At 46.0% G+C, this 26,049-nt stretch overlaps 2 protein-coding genes across 5 annotated transcripts in view; one reads left to right on the top strand and one right to left on the bottom strand.

The window, feature by feature from the left end:
- Positions 1-9: 9 nt before the first annotated feature.
- Positions 10-2,822, top strand: pgpep1l (pyroglutamyl-peptidase I like). 3 transcript variants are annotated; one of them, XM_076992203.1, is made up of 4 exons: positions 10-416; positions 890-1,006; positions 1,850-2,076; positions 2,401-2,822. In XM_076992203.1, the coding sequence occupies exons 1-4, from the start codon at positions 396-398 to the stop codon at positions 2,690-2,692; spliced, it is 657 nt and encodes a 218-aa protein (XP_076848318.1). In that variant the 5' UTR covers positions 10-395; the 3' UTR covers positions 2,693-2,822. The 3 variants fall into 3 exon arrangements, with proteins under 3 accessions (XP_076848318.1, XP_076848320.1, XP_076848319.1); XM_076992205.1 differs by having other exon boundaries at positions 10-640; XM_076992204.1 differs by lacking the exon at positions 890-1,006.
- An 834-nt stretch (positions 2,823-3,656) lies between these two features.
- igf1ra (insulin-like growth factor 1a receptor) overlaps positions 3,657-26,049 on the bottom strand; it is an 80,477-nt gene continuing 58,084 nt past the window's right edge. Inside the window, exons 4-21 of one of the 2 annotated variants that reach the window (XM_076992200.1) lie at positions 25,839-25,975; positions 25,253-25,397; positions 23,794-24,002; positions 23,414-23,540; positions 22,559-22,794; positions 20,745-20,912; positions 19,146-19,353; positions 15,521-15,798; positions 15,232-15,374; positions 14,975-15,140; positions 14,744-14,846; positions 14,569-14,639; positions 13,959-14,188; positions 13,407-13,514; positions 12,694-12,856; positions 12,401-12,530; positions 10,800-10,934; positions 3,657-8,757 (exon numbers count right to left, since the gene is read on the bottom strand). In XM_076992200.1, coding sequence (XP_076848315.1) covers positions 8,235-8,757; positions 10,800-10,934; positions 12,401-12,530; positions 12,694-12,856; positions 13,407-13,514; positions 13,959-14,188; positions 14,569-14,639; positions 14,744-14,846; positions 14,975-15,140; positions 15,232-15,374; positions 15,521-15,798; positions 19,146-19,353; positions 20,745-20,912; positions 22,559-22,794; positions 23,414-23,540; positions 23,794-24,002; positions 25,253-25,397; positions 25,839-25,975 — 3,280 coding nt within the window. In that variant the 3' untranslated portion in view covers positions 3,657-8,234. The remainder of the gene's footprint in view (positions 8,758-10,799; positions 10,935-12,400; positions 12,531-12,693; positions 12,857-13,406; positions 13,515-13,958; positions 14,189-14,568; positions 14,640-14,743; positions 14,847-14,974; positions 15,141-15,231; positions 15,375-15,520; positions 15,799-19,145; positions 19,354-20,744; positions 20,913-22,558; positions 22,795-23,413; positions 23,541-23,793; positions 24,003-25,252; positions 25,398-25,838; positions 25,976-26,049) is intronic. The other variant, XM_076992201.1, reaches the window with a different exon arrangement.

Raw genomic sequence — 26,049 nt, 5'->3', positions numbered from 1 at the left:
ACGAGCTCGTCCGTTCACGCGCCTTCAGAAGCGGATGTGAAATGCAGACACGTCCTCAGCACTGTGATAGAGTGGCTCTCCCAAGTGGAGGCAAACGGACAATGCAGAGTAGCCCGCTCACTCGTTCTGGTTTTGGTCGTGGTTGCACCCATTAATTCGTGGTTGTTCCCACTGAATACTGAAGTTATGAAATTTATGGGGTTCGTTTAGATTTCAAAAACAGCCCAGGACCTCATCTTCTTTTAAATTCTTCGAAGCTAGATATCCTCTAGTCTCGAGATAGTGGCGATGTGGTTTAAGGAGTTGTTACAATCGGTATGAGGTCTCAGAAAAGAAGCAAGAGCGAGTCTTTGTTTTTATTTTTCAAATCCCGAGGATAATGGGCGATTGGAAACATGACGTGGTCTTGGTTACAGGTCCGTGGAAATGTTATTGCACTCAGGTTGCATGCAAGGTTACGCCTGCTGAAGCTCATGCTACGTTATTCAGATCTAGTTAGAAGAATTTTGACAGCAGTTTTTCACACGTATGCTTTGGCCACTTTTACACTTTCTGGCAGTCGTTTTTTGCAAACCGTTTTTGTTCAGGATTTGGTCCTTTCCGGCAGTACTTGGTAAACCCAAGTTGGGAAGCAGCCAAGGTATTACGTTTCTCGATGCTCACACAAGAAAAATGATCTCGATGATTATATCAAAATATAAGTGCATATAAGGTAATGCAACTGCTAAACATTGTTTCTGTTCGTTACATTGTGGTGGCATTCAGGTAGAAAATTAATTTAGTTAGAAAACTGAATGATGCAGAGAATTGTCCACACTTGAAATATGAAATTTCATGTCTCGAATAAGAGTAAAGCCGAATAAGAGATTACATTTCACATGTTCCTTAGAGTTTGAAACGAACAGGGCTTGGTGAGGGAATAGAGGTCCATATTGTCGAAATTCCTGTGAGTTACACAAAAGCTCAACAAGTCCTTGCTGAAATATGGCAGAATATGAAACCAAAGGTAAGTAAAACATAAAATGCAAGTTTCAATAATCTTGGCAGGGCCTGAGCCAAGACATGTTGCTGTTTGCCCCAGACTCTCCTGCACGAGGCAATGAGGCAATCTTGTGCGTACAAGTGACGCCCTTGAAGGAGCAATAAGTCATTTTTACGGGTAAAAGTAGGAAACAATATTTCTAACCGTGATTATTATTTGTACATTTTGTTCTATAAATTGCAGCGCGCATGAGATGAAGAATGAAAATGCTTTGCTTTAAATGACCCTGTTTATGCTCCATAGAACATAGCCCACATGGAGAGGGCATGTTTAAAACAGATTTTGTACAGAATCTCTGCAATACTCGGGCCATTAGTTGTCAGTATAATGGCTAAGTATAAGTATAATTAGTTCTATTTGTGTAAGTTGTATGTACATTATGTTGTTTTATTTGCTTATTGTCAGATGAATGCATCTCTGAGCCAGCAAATACAAGACGTTTAGTAGCCAGCAGAGATTTGATAAACCACATGCTTCGAGTTTGTGGCAAAGGCTCAGACCTGTCCCCACATAGGTCTTCCAGTTAAAATGATATGTCCCTAGTGATTATAACAAATAAAAACCGTTGGCAAATGTAGAAAAATGGTCAGAACAAATCCGGTACTTGGAAATTATATGGTACAATATGGTTTGATGCAACTCTATATCTGAGATATGCATGTAATGAAAATGATGCTCCCTTCAGAACAAGTTGTTCTTTTTGCAGTCACCAAGGTTTTGAAGTTATGAGGCTTTTTATTGCTTTAAAATGATGATAGTATCCAAGTCTCCACTCGTGACCACATCCACATTCTGTCTGATTAACAGGTTGCTGTCCATTTGGGAATAGCACCAGGATCCAAATGCATCATTCTAGAACAGACAGCAAAGAACCATGGGTACAGAGACAGAGATGTGTGTGGTTTCTGTCCTGCTGGTAACTCCTGCATTGAAGGGGGAGCCAAGCAATTAGATTCTATTATAAGCATGAGATCCCTCACAAAGCACTTGAAAGGGCAGGGTATGGATGTCATCTACTCTAGGGATGCAGGCAGGTTTGTTTTTGCTTTTCACACTTTTATTGTTAAGTTAATAAATATATTGCTTTTATTTAATACTACTGTTAAACCTTGTCTTACTTTAAAATATAATCATCTGACAGGATTGAAAATGCGTATTGTATGTTTTCATTTTGGTCAAACAAGAATAATACTGGTATTATCATTCTGTAATACATCAGCACTGACTTAATTGCTAGTATTACAGTACATCAGTATTATTTTCTCTGACTAACCTTTTATGTTTTATGGTAATTCAGTTATTTGTGTGAGTTCACTGTTTGGTTTGATCTCACATGGCCAGAGCACTTCTGTTTTCAGGTACCTGTGTGATTTTGTGTACTACTGTTCCCTGTACTACGGCCTAAACAGGGCGGTGCTAATCCACGTGCCCGCCTCAGGCTGCCTGGCACACCCAGACAGGCTGGTGCCACAGCTTCAGGCCATCGTCCTCGTCCTCTTACAGCAGCTGGACAAACACAGCAGTCCACCCACCACGTCCACCCGCAGTGCTGGCCAACAACAGTGTGAGCAGAAGAATGTTCTGGAGGACTTGCGGCTACAGAAAAGTGGTTCTTCAAGCAAACATCTGAGTGCATTAACGAAGACGTAGCAAAACCTCAGTCTTTTGTCTCATTCAATTTTTTTAATTCAAATTTTAAGAAAAAAAAAAAGAAAATACATGAAAATTCTTCAGGTACACATTTAGCCAATGGTAGGTAAAAGGGATACCATCTCAACTAGAGGCGAGAAGAACACAAACCACAAGGTGTCCTCAGAAACATTTATGAGAAGATGAAAATGCCACCCAAGCTGGTTCACCAAATCAGTCTGTACCAATCTGTTTAGTGACAAAGATACATTTCCTTGCAAAAAGAAAAATTAAAAGCATCAGTCAAAAATGTCTCAGTACAGTAGAATGAGGCCCCTTTATTTTTACATATTGTGTTTGGTTTTTTTGTCCCCGATTTTTTCCCGGAATGCCAAGCAAAATAACAGTGCCTGGGAAATGATGTGTATAAAACCTCAAGCTCATTATTGCAAGTAGAATATGCATCCATGCATCTTCTCTTAACCTGAGGTTTTGCATTCTGAAGAAATACATTAAAATGATTAATGTTATACTTGACAGAGAGAGAGAGAGAGAGAGAAAGAGAAACTCAGTCAATCTAAAGAACAGGTTTGCAAAGAACCGACAATGCAACAAGCGCTATTTCTACTGTAAACGTATCTCTTAAATTCTAGTCATGTTAACCCTCTGTCATGACTACCCGTAATCTACTGGACATCACTGTCCTGTTTGTGTCTGTATGTATTTGTATTTCTGTAGCAGATCTGTAACCTACAGTTAACTAAATAACCTTGGCAGCATTTAATGAAAACTGACATTCACTTTGCAACAGGCCAACACCTTTTCCATTTCATGGCAAGAAAAGAAAAACAAATAAATAGCACTGATCTCTATTTTTTCATTATAAAGACATCAAAATCTACACCACTACATCTATATGTGATACACTCTCATCCATACACATATGCAACAAAAGCACAAGGCCTTGTAAAGAATGGTGATTTGGATTCAGTCTTGTGCCACACAACCCCCCCCCCCAGCAACCTGATCTCCCAACCAGGTCTCTCCATCACTGGCCCCATTTTCAGCACTGAAATTTCTAGTACAGAAGATTAGTACACATCAGGGCTTTATAAACTATTCTTTGTTAAGTGCTATGAAACATAATTTGCAGGGTTGGTAGATTTATGGGCAACTAACTTGGGTTTTGTGCTTTGCAAACATTCACCCTATTACCTGCAAAAAATCTCAGTTCTTTTTGTATGTAATGGTTCTGCTGAGGTCTGTCCAAGGCTTCAGAACGCCAGCTGTATCAGAGAGGCCTAAACACAAAAGAGTGTGAAGCAGCGTATTGTGAGCAGCAGTAGAGAAAAGAGAGAGCTTCTCTCTCAGAAATAGAATATAGTGTAGGACTATCATAACGACTCTAGACCCTTCATCTGTGGTCATCTGAAATGTTTGAAAAGTACCAAAGAAAAGAAACAGTATGATATTTTAAAGGCAATGCAGTGTGTAGAAACAGTTTTGAGAATGCCAAACACTAAATATTAACCCAGTCTGCCAAATCTAACCCAGTCTGCCAAAAGCACAGATCATCTGATCAAGCTTTGAGATCATCTGAACGAATACAGTGCTGAAAATGATACTATTCCCTAAAGACAGAGAGCTTGTTTTCTAAATGCAAAGCATTTAATGTACATCTTAAGATACACTCATGGGGGTTATGTTACAATATGATCATTACAGGCTGGGATCATTATAGTGTCTGACATGTTTTTGGAGCAACTAGACCCAGACCATTCAAATCTTTGGCTGGTTAATGCATGTTATGTGTTTGGTGACATCAAGGAATGACAAGGCAATGGAACTGAAATGTTAACACCATGGTAATTCTTTAGATAAAGTCAGGCAGGCCTGACCAGTGCCACAATGTATCCAGTCTAAAGTTTGAAAAGGCCAAAGCTTTATTTATTTATTTATTTTTGTTTGGTTTAAGGGACCAACATAAACTGAAGGTCCCATCAACTGCAAAGACTGCTGTAGAGAGGGAGGTGCTCTTGGGTGATAGTGAGCCAAACACACTACTTGGTGCCCAATATCAGCACCAAGTTTAGGACAGGTTCACAGACTGAAATGAGCACAAGACCTTAAAACTATTGTAGGTGATTAGTCTAATGGGCAATCATGTTGCCCCTCTATCTCTCTTAACTCTACATTTGCACACCACTGTAACATGAAATTGTAAGCAACATTTTCATGTTCTGGGAAATTCTAGATCACATAACATTTGTCAGAGGCATGCATCATGATGATTTAATAGGACAGCTGTAATTTTAACCTTACATGGGTCACCCTTCCAAACCAGAGTGTGGGCACCTTCACCCACTATCTGTTTACAAATCAGAGATCCATCTGGGGCCTGAATGATTAACTGTGGTAAAAACCTGAACTGTCACATGTCATGTTCATGAATGATGGGGCCCATATGAAAAAAATGAATCTATGCCAAATAGTGGTTTTGTTGGTTTCAGCATAATCTATAACCAAACCTTTATATCCCTTCATTTAACTTCTGTGCCCATGCTTTGGAAATTCAATAAGAGCATTTGGTTGCAACCATGTACGCCAGGTCCTCAAAGCCAGTTGCATGATTTGAGGATTCCTGGTTGTGGAAGTCCTTGCGTGTTACAGAGGGGAGAGAAGATGGCCATGACACTTGGGTTCTATCCCAAACAGTGGCTGCTCTGTGATATTTGGACTCCAAACATGGCCTCACATGGTTTTCTACCCTCTTACTTTTCATTAGGTAGAGCAATACAGTCTGTAGAGTGCTTTACCATCACTGGAGCTAGAAGCTAGAATGGCTTTTTTAAAAGAAAGAATGACTGTGAGTGGCTGTGTATGCTGTGGCTTAGTCAGAAGGGGATGTTATAAACATGGACACCACAGACACAGTAAAAGCTAATCTGCCTCTTCTCTCCAGACCTCTCAGAGTTTGTGGTTTGTGTTACTGATGAGATTTTTAATTAAGAGACTGAGGTTGTTACCTACAGACATGAAAAGATAGTGAGATGTACTTTATCTTTTTATACACATACATATAAAAAAAGAGTGAGGTAGATAAATGCTTGGAGGAAATGAAAAGGTCCCCAGTCATCACACCATGGAAAAAATATATATATAAATCATAGACTTTATACTGAATCATTGGGCCATTTATACAGTGATTGAAACTGATAACACAAAAATAAAATAGAATAAAATAAATAACCTTCTAAGAAGGGACAAATAATTCATTGGTGACACTTCTCAAAGTACAAAGTGAAATCCTTCAAAACAAAAAAAAAAAGGAAAAAAATACCATTACCACAACCAACCTCCTTGAAATGACGTGACCCCATGACCTTACGCTAACTCACCCTACTGTATTTGGTTTGCAGATCAGATTTGACCAGTGATACTTGCTATGTCAGAGTTGTCTGACCATAATGAGATGGTTACAGCTATAGAAGAGAACATATGGTAGCATGTTGCTGGAGAGAGCTGGCAAGTGGTTGTGTGGTTGTGGTTTGTAAGGCAAATTAAGACAAACCAATTAGCCCTGTCAGTTGAAGTTATCCAAATGGGTTATAATACCAAACCTTGATTTAAAAAAAGGAAAACATTTAATGAGTCCTGCTTTGAGAATGAGGCACTGGGGAATCAGATGTACTATTGGGAAAAGGTCCACAAGGAAGCAGAGGTGCAAGAAGGCATGGTGACTCCAAAAGACGGCACGAGCACTAGGGCGCAAAAGCGTGGATAGAGAAAAATGTGAACTTTGACCTGAGATTTCGCTGCACCCACCGGGCGAGACCAGGTGCAGTGCTAGACAACTGACAATTACAAGGGTGTCAAAACTAGCTATGGCATTTTTAAAAACCTACACAAACACAGTAACGTTGATGATGATGATGGTGATGAAGATCATGACAATAATAATAGTAATTATAATAATATTAATAATAATTATACTTTGACAAAAGAAAAATGACAAAAAAACAAAAGCCAATGAATGGACTTTATGTGGCAATCTGGACAATCTCAACAATCACTTGGTAAATAGAGTTTTTCTTTTTCTGGTGTTGTTTTTTGTTTTTGTTCTTTTTTTGCAGAGTATAAAGCATATGAAAATGGACTGTAGTGGAGATCATAAAATATTAAACCTGAAGGATTTCTTTATATATATTTCGATAACATCCATAAAAGAAATAAAGAATAAAATAGCAGCTTCTTTCTGTACAGACAAATAAGTGAACATCAGAACCATAAAAAAGTTATCAAAAGTGACACAAATCAATGACGTGTGTAAATGAACTGGTGGTCTAACATACAACTGTAAGACCTTCATAGAATAGTCAGAGTTGTGTAGAGACTAATAACAACACCAGCTGTGTACAGTACCTCACTCTTCTTTACAACCCTACCCCAGTCTGACCTCTCTGCTTTTGAGCAAAGTCTCTTCTGCGTTATATCTGGCTCGACGGTCGGTACCCCACTCGCTTGGCCTGCAACGATGTCGTCGAAGTTGTCCATATCTCCGAGGAATCGGTGAACGGCTGTGTCACAGTCAAAAAGTATATGGTGAAGGCCAGCGACTTTACCAAGCTGATCGAGAATTACAAAGTGTAATAATTATATAAACAAACCAGTGTAAAAGCTCAGTTCCTTGACTGCAATAATTTTTTTGATTCAAACGAACAAAGCGTTGGGGAGAAAAGAGGGGCCTCATCATGTGGACGGTTAACATTAAGAACTACGCACTGATTTGGCAAAACAATCTGGCAGTTTGATAAAGGCCCATCCATCTCTGTAGCAGGTGCACTTGAAACTGAATGAAATCGGTGGTTGGAGCAGTGGGTAATGTGACCAATTGGGTGACAGCTCTGACACACAGAGGACCAATAGAGGACAAGCTAGCAGGGCGTCTCCGCCATGGAAGAGAAATGTGCTGAGAAACAGAAGTGTTCTGAGGAAGAGATGTGCGGCATGGGAGAGAGGGATGTGTGTTTATACGAAAACACAAATACACCTCACATGCATGCACACACACACACACGCACTCACGCATACATACACACACACACCCACACACACAAATTCTTTTTAAAAAGTGCTCAGGTGTTGGGCTGATATGAAAATCTCTCTAATGATTCTCTGGTAAAGAATATTCTATACCAGTTTATTGTCCATTAAGAGTTGGATAAAAGCAACAAAATACGATACTGAGTTTGCAGCTGAGGCTCTGGTGTGATGCTTTGATGAGTCATCTTCAGTTTTGCCAGACAGGCAGCCATTTTTCCGTCTCACAAACTCTTATTTCTCCCAAACCCTCAACTGTGATTAAATAAAGATGAATTAATAATCATCATAAAAATAAGCCACCCAACTGATATACAGTTGGATACCGTCTATCTGGTTAGCGACATCATTGTCGGCCCACGTGTTTAAAATCCTCAGGTAAGAAAACGTGTACATGTGACCACTTCGTCAAAGGGAGTGGAAGAGATTGTGGGATACCCTGTGTGTGTGGGGGGGGGGCGGATCAGCAGGCCGATGACTGTGGCAGTGGGAGGGGCCGCTCATTCTTACGCCCACCGTTCATGTGAGCATACGGCTGCGTCTCTCCAAAGGATGAGCCCAGCAGCAGCGTGGGCCCGTTAGCCGTCGCGTGCCCCGAGCACTTAGACAGAGCCACACCTCCCGGGGAGGCAGTGGCGGAGGGCGGCGAAGACGTCGGGAGAGGGGCTGTCGGGGCCGGTGCGGCCCCTGGACCAGTCGACTGCGTCGCAGGTACAGGTGTGGGAGCCCCCACACCCCCCTGGGAGGTGGTTGGAGCCAGCATGGAGGCGGGGGCCAGCGTGGACGTGGGGTCCAGGGGAACATTCTCCATGTTCTCCACCTCCATGTCGAGCTCCTCTGTGTCAGGGGGTTTGTTCTCCTCACTGTAGAAGAAGCTGACCTCCTGGAAGGACGGTTCCAGCTCTTCCTTTATGCTGCTGATGATCTCCAGGAAAGAGGGACGCATCTTAGGGTTGTACTGCCAGCACATGCGCATCAGCTCGAACCTGTGGACACACACACACACACACACACAAAATGAACTCTGTGGGGATGTGCAACTTTAGCAAATTTGGCATGTTAAACAAACTTAAAATAATGATATGACCACGCCTGATCCAATAGGTGGCAGTGTTCACTAAAGCCATGCTAGAAACCACCTGGAAATACCACTAAGCAAAGAGCTTTCAGAGCATTCTGCAGCCACACGCACTACAAGTGCTAAAAGGGCAGATACACCTCCCTTTCTCTCCCTCATCCAAAATGAACTAGAACACAAGCTGATTCCGACAAGCTGTTGTGGAGAAGGCAAAAAAATAAAAACCCACTTCAAAACAACATCAGAGGAACAAGGGTCATTACGTCTGGACGCAGCACAGCAGAGCTCACCACATCTTACACAAAACAAGCAAAGAGTGCCCATGGTGAGGCTGGCTGGCCCTGCCCAGGCCCCAGGCCTGCCCGCCTGGAGAAGCAGACCCCTCCAGCATCACTTAGGCATTCCAGGGCACGTGCCTCACGACAAGTCCCAGCACCATAACGGGGGAGGAGGCTTCTTTTCGGGTGCCCACATTTAGAACCCTCGGAAAAGTTGATTATGCTGCTGGTCTAAACTGGGCCTGTGGCCTCCCTTAAAGAGAGAGGGAGAAAAACAGTGTAGTAGTTGGAGCAGGATGGGTTCTGGATGGGTTCTGGATGGGTTCTGGCCAGAAACCTGCCCTGGCTGTTTGGCTGATGTCATATCAAAAGAAACAAACTGGAGGAAAAAACATGATGGGTAATGAGTGCCTGTCAGCAAACGCTCACTGCCAGCTGGCGGAGTGAGGAGACCCAGATCAGTGCGCCATCACGGTCTCTGTTCATTGGAACCACAAACAAATGAAATGAACTAGTCTCAGGTCAGTGTTTCATGGACTAGGCTTTGGCCAAGTGCAGTAAAGAAACTGCTGAAGATCATAGATCCTGTTTTCAGGGCAGGAGGCTAGTTATTCTCATTCTGCTGTCAAATCTTTTTGGCCTGCATCTAAGTAGAGGGCTCAGTGATGCAAGTGAAAAGGAAATTTGACGCAAAAATACTAGAGAAAAGAAGCAGAAAGTTTGGGATTTTAGACTCCATCTTTATTTGTCCTTATTTGGCAGGGCAGCATATGTTCGGCCCTTTCAACACACCCGGTCCCGTTACCGTGACACCCCAGAGGGGCTGTCATGGTAACCAAAGGTTTGTGTCTGAACAACAATGGTCCTGTTCTGTAGAGTTAGGTCAGTCCTGCAGGGCCGGGGAGAAGGGAGGAGATAGATAGAGAGACGGAGAGGCAGAGGGGGAGAGGGGAGGATAAGAAAAGAGGGGGAGAGAGTAAGAGGAGGGAAAGACCACATGCCTGCTTACTGACATCAGCCCAGAAAAGGAGAAAGCATCCACGCCATGACGCACACATCAACAGAACACACACACACACACACACACACACACACACACACACACACACACACACACACACACACACACACACACACACACACACACACACACACACACACAGGAAGATGTTCCTCTAATTGTCTGGTTTGTGAAGTCCATCAGGAGCAGGAAGGCGAGACAACGATCTGGCCGGGGGAATAACAGGCATCTCTCCGCCGCCACATGGTGGCATTCCTTCTATGGGCTTCAGTTTTCTGCCGTGACAGCGTGCGTGAGCTCACCCGGCTCCTTTTAACCCGTGACGTAAATGTCACCAGTCAGGGCTTCGCTTGGCCCTGCGCAGGACCGCACGCACCGCTGCTATCGTATCTGCATTCGGCTGTGGCTGTAAATAGATTAGTGCAGCGGGGTGGGGTGTGTGTTAACCTCTACTCAACGTGCAGACGTAGAGGTCGCTATAAGACCACTGGCCCTTCCGTGGGCTTTGGAATGACTCCTCCCATAACGTCAACATTGCAGTTATTGAATAAAATGCTTTGGCTAATTAGTAGTGCCACCCACACATTTCTCGGTGAGGTACTCGTTCAAGAGGAGAGGTCAGAGAGGTCAGAGGTCAGAGACAGGACTTACAGCATGTCTGGGCAGTTGTCTGGCTTGTCCAGCAGTCCCCCCTCCATGACGAAGCGAAGCACCTGCTCATTGGACATGCCCTGGTAGGGCTGCTCCGCTAGTGTGGCTATCTCCCACAACACCACCCCAAACGACCTACGGGGAACGAGAGAGAGAGAGGGAGATTCCCACAGACAGAGGAAGAAAGGAAGAAAGAGAAGGAGAGAGACAGAGAACAAGAGTGAAAGAGATGGGGACAGAGAAAAGGAAAGAGCAATAGAGAGAGGACAAAGAGAGAGAGAATGACAGGGACATTAGAGAGAGTAAAACTGGATGCACAACTCACAAGTGATGCACACTGTCCCAGCACCATCCTCACCCCACCTGGGTCCCCCACCTCCGCTCACTCCAGCAGGTCCTCACATAAGCACTACCTGGGCCAGTCACAACCCCACTGCAGCCTTACCCGACCAGGACCAGCTGATTCTCTGGTCATCTCTGGCGCACCACGACTCTCTCGACACTTTTTAGGCCATTAAATGGCAAAAACCAAACAATCACATACGCAAGCTGGTCAGGGATGCAGCCATGATGGCTGTTGACCTTCACGGCTACTGTTTTTATTTTGCCGCTATTTTCAACATCCAAAAAACACACAGAGAAAAAAAAGGGAAACAAAACTAACTAAAGCAAAAAAAAAAAAAAAAAAAAAGAAAAGAAGCAGCAGACAGAGCACACCCTGTTGCCGGTCATACTTGACGAACTCTCTGAGGACACGTTTTCCGTGCTGGCCTGCGATCTGAGACGCGGCTCTTAAAGTGGGGCATGTTATGACGGTGACTCGTATCTAATTGGCTCCAACAGCAGCGTACTCAAGAGCCAAAGCCACAGCAAAGCGGAGGAGGGGCTTTTGTTTTTTTAAGGCAGGGAACAAATGAAGAAACCTAATGGAAAGGTTTATGGGAGCTCCGGTTGGGGGGGTGCACCATCTCCTTTCATCCTGAGGACCCAGAGAGAGGCCACCAGCCCGCCACCAGGGAACATCTGGAGGAGGTTAGGCGCGCATGGTGGTCCTGAGTCACTGGGACACCCAGTGCTGGGAACATGCGTGGAGGAAGAAGCCCATTGGCGGCTGCCGTACTCCTCCTGGCTACGTTATTGAGGCGACGGCTCTGTCTTACGAAACCAAACGGAGAGACAGCGAGACTGGGGGGAGAGGGAAGGAAGTTCTGTCTGGCTGGGTTTTTATACGAGATGTGCGAGTGATATAGCAGCTTTCGACACAGGACTTAAGAAGGGAGGGAAAAAAAAAAGACATAAAACGTTATCCCCTCCCATGAGCCAGCGAGGCTTCACAGAGCAGAGAGAAGGTTCTAGAAGACTGGAGATCCTGTTGAAAAGTAGTTAGTTATGTGAAGAGGGATGTGTCATTTGGGCTGGCTGCTGCGTTTGATTCCCATCTCAGCTGGGACTGTAGAGAACAGCAGACACATGCATGCGCGCACACACACACACACACACATGCGCGCACGCTCTCTGCTGTGTGGCAGCAGAAGCACTCTGGAGAGTGTGTGGGCGTACACGAGCGATTTTGAAAGGTTCTCAGGTCACACTTCTCATACCAGACATCAGAGTTGGTGGTGAACACGCCGTCTTTCAGGGACTCTGGGGACATCCAGCGCACTGGCAGAAGACCCTTGCCTCCTTTGCGATAGTAATCCGTCTCATAGATGTCCCGTGTCATGCCGAAGTCTGCAGCAGAGAGCAGGGAAGAGACAGTGAGGGGACAGCGCAGAGGCACGTCTTACACCTCTTCACCAGACATTTATGGGTTCCCTCCCAACTGCCTTCAAATGCTACTGAAATACATCATTCAGAACCATGGCTTCTCAGAGCATGTCTCAGCATTAATTACCTCCTATTTTGACGGTGAAGTCCTCAGCCACCATGCAGTTCCTGGCAGCGAGGTCCCGGTGGACAAACTTGTTGGCGTTGAGGTACGCCATGCCGTCGGAGATCTCCCCGGCCATCTGAATCATCTTTTTGAGGGGCGGCAGGGCCTCGCTGCAGGAACCCTGCTGCAGGGGAAAGGAACGCAGGGGCCATGTTAAGACATTTACTATCCCACCCCTCCTGAACTGCTCTGTTACCCAGGGTGCTTTTGCTGCTGAGCTGAAACACAGAGTAAACCGGGAAAACACAATAAAGCTTGTGCCATAAAAGTGTGAGAGTTGGAACAAGAGATAGAGAAAGAGGGAAAGAGAGAGAGAAAGAGATTGATTTGCAATTTATCTGTTGGTGACACTAATACATTTAGGTTAATTCTGTTTCGAACAGTCTGAACAGTCTCACCATGGTATACAGGGAGTTAGTGAATTCTATGAATTAGATGGAACTGCTAACAACAAGTACACTAGCTCATGCTATTAAATAGCAAAAGTAAAAGTATAGTAGTGCAGTGCAGAGTATTCAGTGAAATGATGATAGTGAAAGATATTCACAGAGGGACAAAGCTTGTCTAACAACCCAATCTTATCAAATCACCATTGGAGCAGCACAGCGAGTGTTGAAAGAAACCTTCATTAGGGTCAATTCAGTCAATGACTGTTGATTTGTGGCTGTCAGTACCTGTTTGGAACGGAGAGAGCGCAGATGGCTCTTCAGGTCTCCTCGTGTCATTAGCTCCATGATCACCAGAGTGGGCTGGCCTTGCGAAACCACGCCCAGCAGCCGAACCTTCACCAATCAGAGAACAGGGTGAACACACAATGTGCAAGATGCTTTTTTTTTTCAACATTAAAAAGCAAGCTATATTCTGCTTCTAAATGTGCACCAGAATACATCTCTTGTCTTTGAGGACATGCAGACATCTTTAAGTTCATGGAGAACATCTGTCCCCAAGTTACTCACATAATGTACAGTGATCAGCAGTTTAAAGAGTGCTATTAAAGAGCACTATTAAAGAGTGTTATTAAAGAGCACTATTAAAGAGTGTTATTAAAGAGTACTATTAAAGAGTGCTATTAAAGAGCACTATTAAAGAGTGTTATTAAAGAGCACTATTAAAGAGTGTTATTAAAGAGCACTATTAAAGAGTGCTATTATCCTATTATATCTGCAAAAGAAGCGACCGCGTTTGCTCGCTCAGAGCCGGGCGAGGAGCTGTGCCCCGAAACATACCACGTGATGACAGTTGAACTCCTTCATGACGGACGCTTCGTTGAGGAACTCGATGCGTTCACGCATGCTAGCTGACTCGTTCACCGTCTTGATGGCTACCCGCGTCTCAGCCTCGTCCTTGACGACGCCCTTGCCCATGCCCTCGTACACCATGCCAAAGGAACCCTGGCCCAGTTCTCGAGATAGAGTGATCTTCTCCCGGGCCACCTCCCACTCGTCCTGCACATACACTAGATACGCACAAGCACAGGTTACTTACAACACCCATACGCCATACGCCAACAACGCTAAATGCTAATATGGCATCATGCAAAAACGAAAGCAGACGTTATTTATTTATTTATTTTTATACATTTATCCTGAGCTGTTTTCACATCCTAATGGTTATCATTCAAACAGATCACTAACAAAGGGCCTCTGAGACTGATCTGATCTTTCTGGTCTGGGTTTCTTAATCAGCAACTAAAAATATTCACCATGGTCTGGTTGTATCAACCAATGAGGGATGTTTCTCTACAAAGAGGTGGTCCTCTGCCTATCAATTAAGTTCCATTTGCACACAGCACATAGGGGCTGTGGACAATCTGGATCGGGTTAAAGCAGTACTCACTCTCCGCGGCGCTGAAGTACTCGGGGTTCACCGAGGCGTACAGGACCCCGTTGCCGAGTCTATCGCTGTTCCTAAGGAAGCAGTGATGGACTGAATGTCAGCACTGCGTCATCTCCATGGCAACACTGCACATCACAACATGTCACAATTGAGAGAAATAAAAACTTGGCCTCACCTTTTTTTCTTGAAGAAGATTCCACCAGCGATGAGGCAGACGAGCAGGATGAGCGCTATGATGGGGATGATGACAGCCAGGTAGACGATGTTCCCATATGATTCTGTTGGAGGTCAAAGAAACACATGCATAACCACACAGCTGCACGTGAGGAGACATGAACCATTCCTCCACGCCCTGTTTCAGCGTAGAACAAAGTTTTGTAGTGTCAACACTGCATGGGTTCCTTACGGTGGGGAGGAGGAACATAGAAGGACACAGGCTCGGTCCACGAGCCGTTTCCCGCCAACGATGTGGCCCTGACTCGGGCCGAGTAGTTCCCGAAGCCCAAGTTGGTCAGACGTGTCCCTCTCAGCTTCTCGTATTGCTGGCGCGATACACACTCGTGCTTCTCAGGCTAAACACACACACACACACACAAGGTCAGACACAAGGTCTGTTGGTTGTCCCTCCACGCAGGGGTCTGGGTGTGCTGTGTGTGCGCTGACCTCTGCGCCCAGGCGGAACTTGATCTCATACATGAGGATGAGTCCGCTGGGGTGGGGCGGCTCGGGCCACTGCAGCAACACCGTCCCATCCGCCCACTCCTCCTTCTCGTGGGTCACCAGGCCAGGGATGTCGTCCGCTTTTTCTGAACGGAGACACGTCACTGCTTGGTGGAAGCTCTCTCCACCATTAAGGACCATGACAGCCATGACAACAGCCGGCTGGGCGTGTGCGGCCTCGGCGTGAGACGCGTTTCTAGCTGCGCTACTCTGAGGACGGCGTGTTACTCACCGGTGGGTTTGGTCCTGGAGAAGACGAAGGCGGCAGCACTGCATCGCCGCACCTCGTGGTTGCAGGCGTGGATGTCGATGCGGTAGACGGTGAACGGCCTCAGGTCGAAGATCTCCATGGACTCCGACTGAACCGTAGCCTCTGAGAACAGGTACACCTGCTCCAAGAGCTCCAGGTTCGTCGTGTTGCCCTCTGGCCCGGTGACGTTTCGGCCTGAGCCGTGCGCCAGTGTCCCGTTAGCCACGCCAAACAAGTCCCGTCGACGTCTGTCGGGAGGCCTGATGGACAGAACAAAGAGGGAGAGTAAATGAAGGAAGAGAAGAGGAGAGGGGAGGAGAGGAGTGAAAGAGGAAGAAGGAAAGTAAAGAGATCTAACTGGGGGAAAACTAAATAAAAAAAGCAACCAGTGAAAGAGAGGAAGAAGAGGACAGCAGAGGATAGCTAGCTGATGTATGGCAGCGCACCCCTATCAAGCCCTTCTGAAGCACACAAGCTGTTTACTGTACAACAAGCACAGCTTCCAACACTTAGTCCCACAGGGCCAGATCTCACCCAGAGGAGTTCCTGCTCCAAACACACCCCTGCCTCTCATACCGTGACCTATGGCATTCACATTCCATGGGACGGCTAAACCCTATTATTCACCGCACATATGATGGGAATAGTTAAGCCAATGGCTCCAGTGAGACCGGCTGGGTGGTTGCCTAGTGACACTGTGTAATGCTTTGATAATGAAACAGCTGACATTCTGAAGCTGTTAACATTCTGAACTCAACCCAAGCCTCTGCTAGGATGGAATTAATTTACGCCCTGCTATATATATATAATAATTTGTAAAATAAATTCATAAAATTAAGCATACTTCACTTTATTTATCATAAGACTAATGATAGATTGTGAAACCTTTGATAGGTATCATGTTAAATTATTTTAGTCTATACCTACAATACAATGTCCAGTGAGGACAGTGAGGACCTCTCCCTCCATAAAACACAAACAAAGCTTTCTTCAGGGCTGCTACAGTAACATGGAAAGATGCATTTGGAAAAAAAACAAGCAAACGTCAAAAATGAAGCCTCATGAAACAATCACCTCTACACGTTCTCTGCACAGTGAGGTGTGTGTATGTGCACGGCTTCTGGTGAAGAGGAGGAGGAGGATGATGATGATGATGCTTGAGGCGCTGGTTATAGGTCGCCTGGCAGCCCAACCTCATGCATGCGAGAGCGATAACTGCGGGTTACCAGACGCTGACCGAGCCACCAGATGCAGGCGGAACACAGCGGCCGTGCTCTTAACTAGCGCCCTCTATAGGCGACATGTAGCGCTCACTCGGGGTCTCTGCAAAGATTCAATAATCAGACCCTGAGACGGGCAACTGGACCGAGTGGTGACAGGACAAGATGATGGAGTGGGGGTGACTGGTTTATACATAAAAGAAAGATACGTATAGAAGAGAGTTACAGTAGTGACAGGGACAAATGTTCTTCTGTGTTTGATCTGTGACACAAGGCGCATTTTTCAAAATGCTTTTACATGTAAAAACAGGTGTGGAACTTTGTTAAATGATCAGGTTTTCTACTTAAATCAAGAAATGTGGTTTAAAAGGAATGTGGGTTTAGGCACATGTTTGCAGTATAATTCAAAATGTAAAAATTTGAACGAAAGTATTCAGAGTTCATCAGAGGAGAGACAGAGATCTGTTCAGAGGGGTCAACCTCTTACGCATGCAGGACCAGGAGTGAGTCTGGATGACACACTGCACATTTCTGCATGTCATTTTTTGCACATCATGCATATCTAGCTCAGGCGCATGGCAGGGACTGTATCCTGAACAGTGCCAAAAACGGCGCGTGACCCTCACATCACCTTCTGTCCCTTCCGACTCTCCCATGGCCCCATTGCTGCGCCCCGCGAGCTCGTTCTCTGCCTCCTGTCACCATACATACACAAACATGCGTGCTGATTAAGCCAAGAACTTTTGGCACGGTATCCTGATAGGACAAGATGTCTGAAAACAAAGTCTGCTGGGAGAAAGAGAGCAAGTCACGCGTACACACACCCTGTTGTGAGGGCCCGTCTCACACCTGCAGACCTCTGGCTTTGCCCGTGAACTCGGCCTCCTGGGCTGAGGTGGCAGAGGAGACAGACTGGGACCTGGCCATGGGGGGTTGTGGGAGGCCTGATCTAATACACCAAAGCCCCTCCCTTCACTGCCGACCCGGTGGGAGAGTGAGTTAAGACACTATGCATTCAAGGTCCAAGAATGACAAATGGTGACTACGGACTCTCCTGACCAGCTAAACCCAGCTCTGCCAGCCAATCAACAGCTGTGAGGAAGGGAAGAGAATGCGCGCACACACACACACACCCCTCCTTCTCTCTTTCTCTCTGTCCTTCTCTCTCACTCTCTCCCTGCTCTCTCTGTCCCTCCCAAACCTGCGTCCACTGTCTGGCTCGGGGAGGATCTTCGAAATTCATTAAAATTCCTAATGATTGTGCTGTGCATTTCCTGGCAGCTAGTCACTCCAAACTAAACACACGCAGAACAAAAGAGAGTGTGTGAGGCAAGGGAAACGGGGGGCAGACGTCTCCTCATTCATCCACCCTCTCCCCACCTCTCCCCACCTCTCCCCACCTCACTTCACATCCTTAACATCCTTTTCCAGACTCTGCCTTTTCCTGGTGTGCTGAATGCTAATATCAGAGGTTCTCTTGGTGGGAACAGAGTCTCCAGCACACTCTGAACAACACACACACACAAACACACACACGTATACACTCACAAATAGAGGCACCAAGAAACACAAGACTGTCTCAAAAGCAGACATTACTGATCAAACAGACTGAATGGGCCTGAAGCTTAGGTCAGTAGATAGATATTGCGTTGTAATGTTGGCTGTATGGCAGATGATTAGGATCAGGAGAAAGAGAAACTTTGCCGCATGCCAAAGAGATGAAACAAGAGGCCTGACATGCATTTCTGCAGCCGGCAGGCAGCCTTCTGAAAGGGCTGTTTTGCATTTAATCCAGATTTGAAGGAACGGGTTCACTTGTGTATTGCTGTCCCTGGATAACCCCCAAAAACTACCTTGTTAAAAAAAATAGTTCCAATTACAAAGGTTTGGGAAATGCTTTAAGTGGGAGAAGATGTCTGGCACCATCATTTTGGGGGCATTAATACACTCAGGCAAAACTTTGCTTCAAATTCACATGCACATGGATGCAAAGCTAGCTTTACTTTGAGAACAGATGTACCAACTTAAGCCTTTTGGCTGGGCAGGCGTGCATGGTGTGTGTGTGTGTGTGTGTGTGTGTGTGGAGGGGAGGGGGGCTGCTGACACATCCGGCACAGAGAAGGTAAAGGGATAATGAGCTGCAGATGTCCGCCAGGGCCTGACAGCGGAAGTCCGGCTTGGCGCGCCCCTTGCTGTCTGCCCCCCTCACACGCCACTCTGTCCCCGTATCCCTCTTGGCCCGGATATCCCAAATCGCAGCCCGCTCTCCCCAGACAGCAGCAAACCTCTCTGTCTCCATACCCAATCTCCTTTCAGGAACTCAATCGCACCAATACCAGTTTATGAATGGCCTGTGTTGCGGGCTGATCCAATTGTGTTCGCCGTACCTGGGTGTGAAGACGGCGTTGTGCAGGAAGTTCTCGAACACCTTGCTGAGTGCACGCTCCTCAGCCTCGGCCTTCAGGTCCTCTTTGGTTTTAGGGCATGGACAGCACGGGCCCTTCTCTGCGCCTCCCGCGTCTGACTTAGTGGGCTTAGTGTCCTCCTCCCCGTCCATCAGCGACGTGGCCGAGATCCGGATCGGGATGTTCAGTTCTGTGCTCGGGCAGAGTACGCAGTACACATTGGTGCCAGCAGGAATGCTAGGAGCGCTATCAAAGTGTAGGGAGTTTGCCGCGGTCTTGCTCTCAGTACACCTGAAGCAGGTATTCTGTGAGCCTAAAGCTTTGGTTCTGGTGAGGGAGGATGTGGGTCAGAGCAAATATACAGACCATGTGGTGGGTCCAAAACACTGGGCTGACTGTGCTGTTTGGGTTTACTGGGTTTACTGGGTGCTCATGCAGTGTTGGAGCTGCTTGCAAAAGTCCCAAGACAGTACTTGCTGATCAGAAGTTTTCTCAAAGCATAAATATGTCTAGATACCATGGAAGGTGTATAAAACCGAATATGTACTGTTAGGAATATGAACTGCAATTAAATAAAGTTGTAAAACTGGAATTCTTGGCACAGAGGGGTGATACAGAAATAAGAAATGAATAAAAGAAGTGGAGAAAAAGAGGAAAACGTTGAAACCTTGGCCAAGGTTTACGAACAGGCAATCAGGCTCGTTAACGCCTCTCAAGCCCCCCTCAATGCTCTACATGTTTCTGCACCTTACCACATTTAAATGCCCTTAATGTTAAATGTTTACACATACATCTCAAATATTTTACATGTCAGTAACTTCCAATGTTTTCATGTCTACAGTCTTTTTGCACAGAATTCGCACACACTTTGCACAAAACACTTTAAATATTTCGCCATCCTGCGAAATATTCAAATTCACTTTATTTTTTGTATTTATTTACTTATTTACTTTTGTATTATTTCTTACTATTGTATTGTTAAATATTTTAATTTTTAATGGTGAATGGAGGAACACCAAAGTAAGAATTTCATTGCACAGTGTAACTGCCTGTTTCTGCTGGGCACATGACAATAAATCTCTTGAATCTTGAAGGGAAAGGCATGCTTCTGAATCTAGCACTTCTTATACACTGTGACAATTCAAAGTGCATAGAGAGGAAGGAAGGGGACAGGTCTACAGGTGGAGGGGACAGGTCTACAGATGGAGGGGACAGGTCTACAGGTGAAGGGGACAGGTCTACAGGTGAAGGGGACAGGTCTACAGGTGGAGGGGACAGGTCTACAGGTGGAGGGGACAGGTCTACAGGTGAAGGGGACAGGTCTACAGGTGGAGGGGACAGGTCTACAGGTGGAGGGGACAGGTCTACAGATGGAGGGGACAGGTCTACAGGTGGAGGGGACAGGTCTACAGGTGGAGGGGATAGGTCTACAGGTGGAGGGGACAGGTCTACAGGTGAAGGGGACAGGTCTACAGGTGGAGGGGACAGGTCTACAGGTGGAGGGGACAGGTCTACAGGTGAAGGGGACAGGTCTACAGGTGGAGGGGACAGGTCTACAGGTGGAGGGGACAGTCACCTCACCTTTGGAGCAGTAATTATGCAGGTAGAGTTCACGGTCCTCATGCTGCTGCTGCCAGCGTAGCAGGTAGAAGGTGGAGTTCCCATTTGGGGAGACGGGTGGAGACCACTTCACCACCAGGGAGGAGGAGGAGTTGGCATACGCCCGGGCATCCCGGGGCATCGAGGGCTCTGTGGAGTGAGCACACTGGTCAGCTGGACAGAAAGGAACTAAGGAAAGTCGCATAGCAAAGAAGGACTAAAACCAAGGTTTCCTGCAGCTCCAGGGTCCTAATGGGAGCCAGATTTCATCACCATAATACTGTATTTCACTTGTGTATTTTCAGCTACTGTAAATGTTCAGATGATTGAGGCATTTTCAGTTATTTCTTTTGTAACTAACCATGCATTATGTACAATTAAGGAGACAGAACAGCAGTTAGTCTGTATGACACGTTTATATATGATTACTATATTTAATGTTATAGTTAACAGACCATATTTATGTCCCATAGCCATAGACATAAATCACTACTGTCTTATCCAGTTACTTGGATCCAGGGACTTGCCCAGTATGAACACATTTAACAGATGTTCAAATACTTTTAAGAAATGCTATCGGATGTGTTTTCAAGAAACAAGAGAGAGAAAAACAGACAAAGAGAGAAACATAGAAAGACAGAGAGTTGGATATTTGTGGAACTTCCCTGGTTGACTAATTAAGTACACATGAACCTTTTTTAAATTATCATATTTCTTCATTTGACAGAAAAAAAAATCTGAGTAAATCATTTCAGAAAACATCTGCTTTCCCTGTTTACCATGACCAACACCTGAAAAACAACTTCTCTCGAAGTAATTTTAGAAATTGATATATTCATGCATATTCAATTACATAAAAATGTAAACCCCTCCATATTGCTTCCACAACAGGTATTGCTGTTCATGAGGGCCAGGTGAAAGTCTACCCGAAGCTTTGGTGTTCAGGTGTGCCAGGTGAGAGTCTACCTGAAGCTTTGGTGTTCATGTGTGCCAGGTGAGAGTCTACCTGAAGCTCTGGTGTTCAGGTGTGCCAGGTGAGAGTCTACCTGAAGCTTTGGTGTTCAGGTGTGCCAGGTGAGAGTGTACCTGAAGCTTTGGTGTTCATGAGTGCCAGGTGAGAGTCTACCTGAAGCTTTGGTGTTCATGAGTGCCAGGTGAGAGTCTACCTGAAGCTTTGGTGTTCAGGTGTGCCAGGTGAGAGTCTACCTGAAGCTTTGGTGTTCAGGTGTGCCAGGTGAGAGTCTACCTGAAGCTTTGGTGTTCAGGTGTGCCAGGTGAGAGTCTACCTGAAGCTTTGGTGTTCAGGTGTGCCAGGTGAGAGTCTACCTGAAGCTTTGGTGTTCAGGTGTGCCAGGTGAGAGTCTACCTGAAGCTTTGGTGTTCATGTGTCCCAGGTGAGTCTACCTGAAGCTTTGGTGTTCATGTGTCCCAGGTGAGTCTACCTGAAGCTTTGGTGTTCATGAGTGCCAGGTGAGAGTCTACCTGAAGCTTTGGTGTTCATGAGTGCCAGGTGAGAGTCTACCTGAAGCTTTGGTGTTCATGTGTCCCAGGTGAGTCTACCTGAAGCTTTGGTGTTCAGGTGTGCCAGGTGAGAGTCTACCTGAAGCTTTGGTGTTCATGTGTCCCAGGTGAGTCTACCTGAAGCTTTGGTGTTTATGTGTCCCAGGTGAGTCTACCTGAAGCTTTGGTGTTCATGTGTGCCAGGTGAGAGTCTACCTGAAGCTTTGGTGTTCATGTGTGCCAGGTGAGAGTCTACCTGAAGCTTTGGTGTTCAGGTGTGCCAGGTGAGAGTCTACCTGAAGCTTTGGTGCGGATGTAGACGACTTTACTCTTGGCTCCCAGGATATGTTTGTCTTCCACCACCAGCGTGATGGCCTTCACAAAGATGGCGTACTGCGTCCAGGGCTTCAGCGGGTAGAGCAGCACACCTGGATCCAGTGACTTGTCCTGAGGGAGGTCCACGTCCACCATGGTCCAGCTGCTGGACCCGCAGCCGTCCTGACCATCGAACTCTGTGATGTTCTGGAACGGCCTGCGGCAGCAAAACAGACCATGAGGGGTCTTGAGCTATGAGACCCTATAACCACGGCACCTTCTTACCATCTTTGATGCCATTTAATACATCTTGTTATGTTTTACAAGCCTTATTTTTATAGCACTATAAGCTATAACAGTAGTCTCTATCATACAGCAGTGGCACTGTACGAACCTTTCCCTTATCCCCCCCCCCCCCCCCCCCCCCCCCACTATACCACCTGGGGGTATTTTTATGTATGTTTGTTCCTCTAAAACCCCTTTCTGTTTGTGTGACTGTCCGAAATTAATAATAATGCTATGTTGTATTTCTTTCATTCAACGTTCATGCTCGGTTTTGTTTTCAACTCTTCAGTTGGAAACTTTGCTTCATGTTTTTCCTGCATGTTCTAATTTATTTTAGAAAATTATTGTTTTGCTGGCTGTTTAGGTTTCTGTAGAATTTCTTTATGTATTCATTCATCCATTTAATTAGCTTTATTTTCACCTCAAAATGCAATGGATAATATTTATGTAGTAAAAGAAAATGTCCTTAATAGGAAAAGATTTTAGCATGTGCTGGATTCTGTTTAGGTCCGGGCCCATCTCTCAGTCCAGCACCCCATACCAACACTTACGCCTCCTTGTAGTAGACTATGAAACTGATCAGGTCTCGGTAGTCAGGTGGTCGGTAGCGTTCCCACGTGAGCTTTATACGATTGCTCTGTGTGTGGTTGGACTTGAACTTCAGGATGTGACTCTCACCTTGTGCAAAAGGTATGAGAGGGATTCAGTTAGTGATGTTCACTGTTTCAACAAAAATAATGGAACCACCATCTTGTTGAACTGAATGCAGAGATACATTACAGATGGTAAAGTAGAATATATCTTTCATAATTCTATATCTGAGGTGATAATCAAAAATATGGGGAAAAAACAGAACACAAATACACTAGAAAACAGGCGACTAGAAGAATGGATAAGAAAGCCACTCAGACAAAGCAGGACTTCAACGCACAGCTGGCCCTCTCGCCGTTATTACGGATGTCATCTCCCTCCATCTTGAATGCGATGCCCGTGTTCTCCCACATCTTTCGGATCTCGGACACGCAGAGCTTGGGGTTGGAGCGGAAGAACAGCTTTCCGCTGCGTATGGTCAGGTTGTGCTTCGGCCAGTCCCACAGGTACTGCAGGTGCTGGTTGTCCAAGGCGGAGAAGGCGTACATGCTGTGGGGGGCAGGGTCAGTGAGGTCAGAGGATTAGACGCACAGCACCTATCTGCACTTTAACCTCAAAGCAGAAAACTAAAGAAAACGAGGTTGTTGCAACAATTCAGCTTTGGCATAAGACAAATAAACTTACACTGTGGCATGTGTGTGTGCATATTGTGTTTCATCATGTTCTGCTTCCCTTTCTCTCTCTCTCTTTCTCCCTCACACACACACACACACACACCCACACACACACAGGCATGAACATGCGCACACCCACAACCACCCACCCACAGACACACAGAGGTGAGAACAGAGAAACTCTGGAATCACTCTACAGTTTGAACATGAACAGTTCAACAGAGCAGCTAAGGAACGTGGAGAATGCAGCTGGCTCACACAGGCCCTCTACTGCAGGAAACCTGAGAGGACGAAGGGGAGCACAGAGGAGGGAGGAGGGGGCAGGGAGCAGGGAGGAGGGAGGAGGGGGGCAGGCGTGCGGGGAGGAGGGGGCAGGGAGCAGGGAGGAAGGAGGAGGGGGCAGGGAGGAGGGAGGAGGGGGCAGGCGAGCGGGGGGGGAGGGGGCAGGGAGCAGGGAGGAGGGGGCAGGCGAGCGGGGTCTGCCACGCTTTCCCACGAACCCTCCACCTCCTCCTCCAAAACCCCCCCATACAGATGACATCAGATGGAACTGACACCATGCAGGAGGCCAACGTCCCCTCCTAAATGTTTCAGTTGATCTTACTTTATTGTAAATAAATGTACAGAGTATCTGCATTTAAAACTTTAAGCAAATGTGTTTGCGTACAAAGAGCATCGGCTGTGCTGGTTTTGTTGGGATCCTCACAGTGGTACATTCCAGCATGATGAACATTCCCTCACTTTCATATGTTCCTATGGAAACCTGCAAAGACTTTTAGTAATGCTTTTCAAAAGTTGGGAACCTGCAAGCAATGTAACTTTTTTTCTAACATCAGAAGTAGAAAGGACAGGCTACATACTGGCCAAACGACCTGAAGGTCAGGCCTGTTCCCATATGAGCACCAACTGGCTGTGGGTGTGTGTGTGTGTGTGTGTGCATGGTAGGTGGCACACGTAAAATCTTTCATTTAAATAAACACATGGGCAACCATCCACTATATCCCATCCAAGCAGGTGCGTATTACTGGCAAGAAAGAAGCCATTCTTGGGTCACATGACTATGCCACTATGCTGTAGCCACACAGAGAGCGAAACACGGGTGTGGGAGGCGTTGTCCAGTCTCACCCATCCAAGAGCTCTTCTCCGTTGATGTAACGCAGACTCTTCAGGAAAGACAGAGACCTCAAAGTGTGGGAATGTTTGATCCTCACATAGCCCGTCACCACCTGGATCAGCCCCATGAAACTTTCCAGCTCTGATGCAATGTTATCTTGGTAGAGAAGAAACAGGAGAGAAATAAAGGGAGAGAGAGAGAGAGAGAGAGAGAGGGAGAGAGAGAGACAGAGAGAGGTGACACAACAGCAGTCAGGAGAAACATACGAATGAACCCATAAGAACCACTACTGCATTTGAACCTCTCAAGTTCTACTCTATGAAGTAATATATCCATCTGAAACACTCAGGCTCTGTTTTTCACACAGGGTGAGGTCTGCTAAATCGTACGATAAGATGATGTGATAACTGATCCTAGAAACTGGATCTTTGGTCTTTTAGATCAGCTCAGCTAAGCTACCAGTGCCTGGAACATGTCTGCCTCCATGGGTGGCTTTGCACAAGGCGTGACTCCGAGATGTCCCTGGGTGAGAGTGATGAAGGTGGGGTGTGGTCAGGACGAGGGTGGGGTGGGGTGGGGGTGTGGGGGGGTACTTACTGCCCCGGCGGATGTTGATGTGCAGGTTTCCCCTGATGACGGTGCAGCCCTGCAGAGATTGGGCAGCATCCACCGAGTCAATGGTTTTAGTCTCACAGACCTTATCACACAGGCCGTCGCATGCACTGCAAAACATACTGCAGGATGGGAAGAGTGATATAGAGATGGAGTAGGAGAGGGGGAGGGGATCAGAATGAGTGAGAGAAAGAAA

This window comes from Brachyhypopomus gauderio, chromosome 2 (genome assembly GCF_052324685.1).
Source record: "Brachyhypopomus gauderio isolate BG-103 chromosome 2, BGAUD_0.2, whole genome shotgun sequence".
Classification (NCBI taxonomy): domain Eukaryota; kingdom Metazoa; phylum Chordata; class Actinopteri; order Gymnotiformes; family Hypopomidae; genus Brachyhypopomus; species Brachyhypopomus gauderio.
The sequence above is the reverse complement of the archived record's forward strand: the minus strand, read 5'-3'. Positions and strand labels throughout refer to the sequence as shown.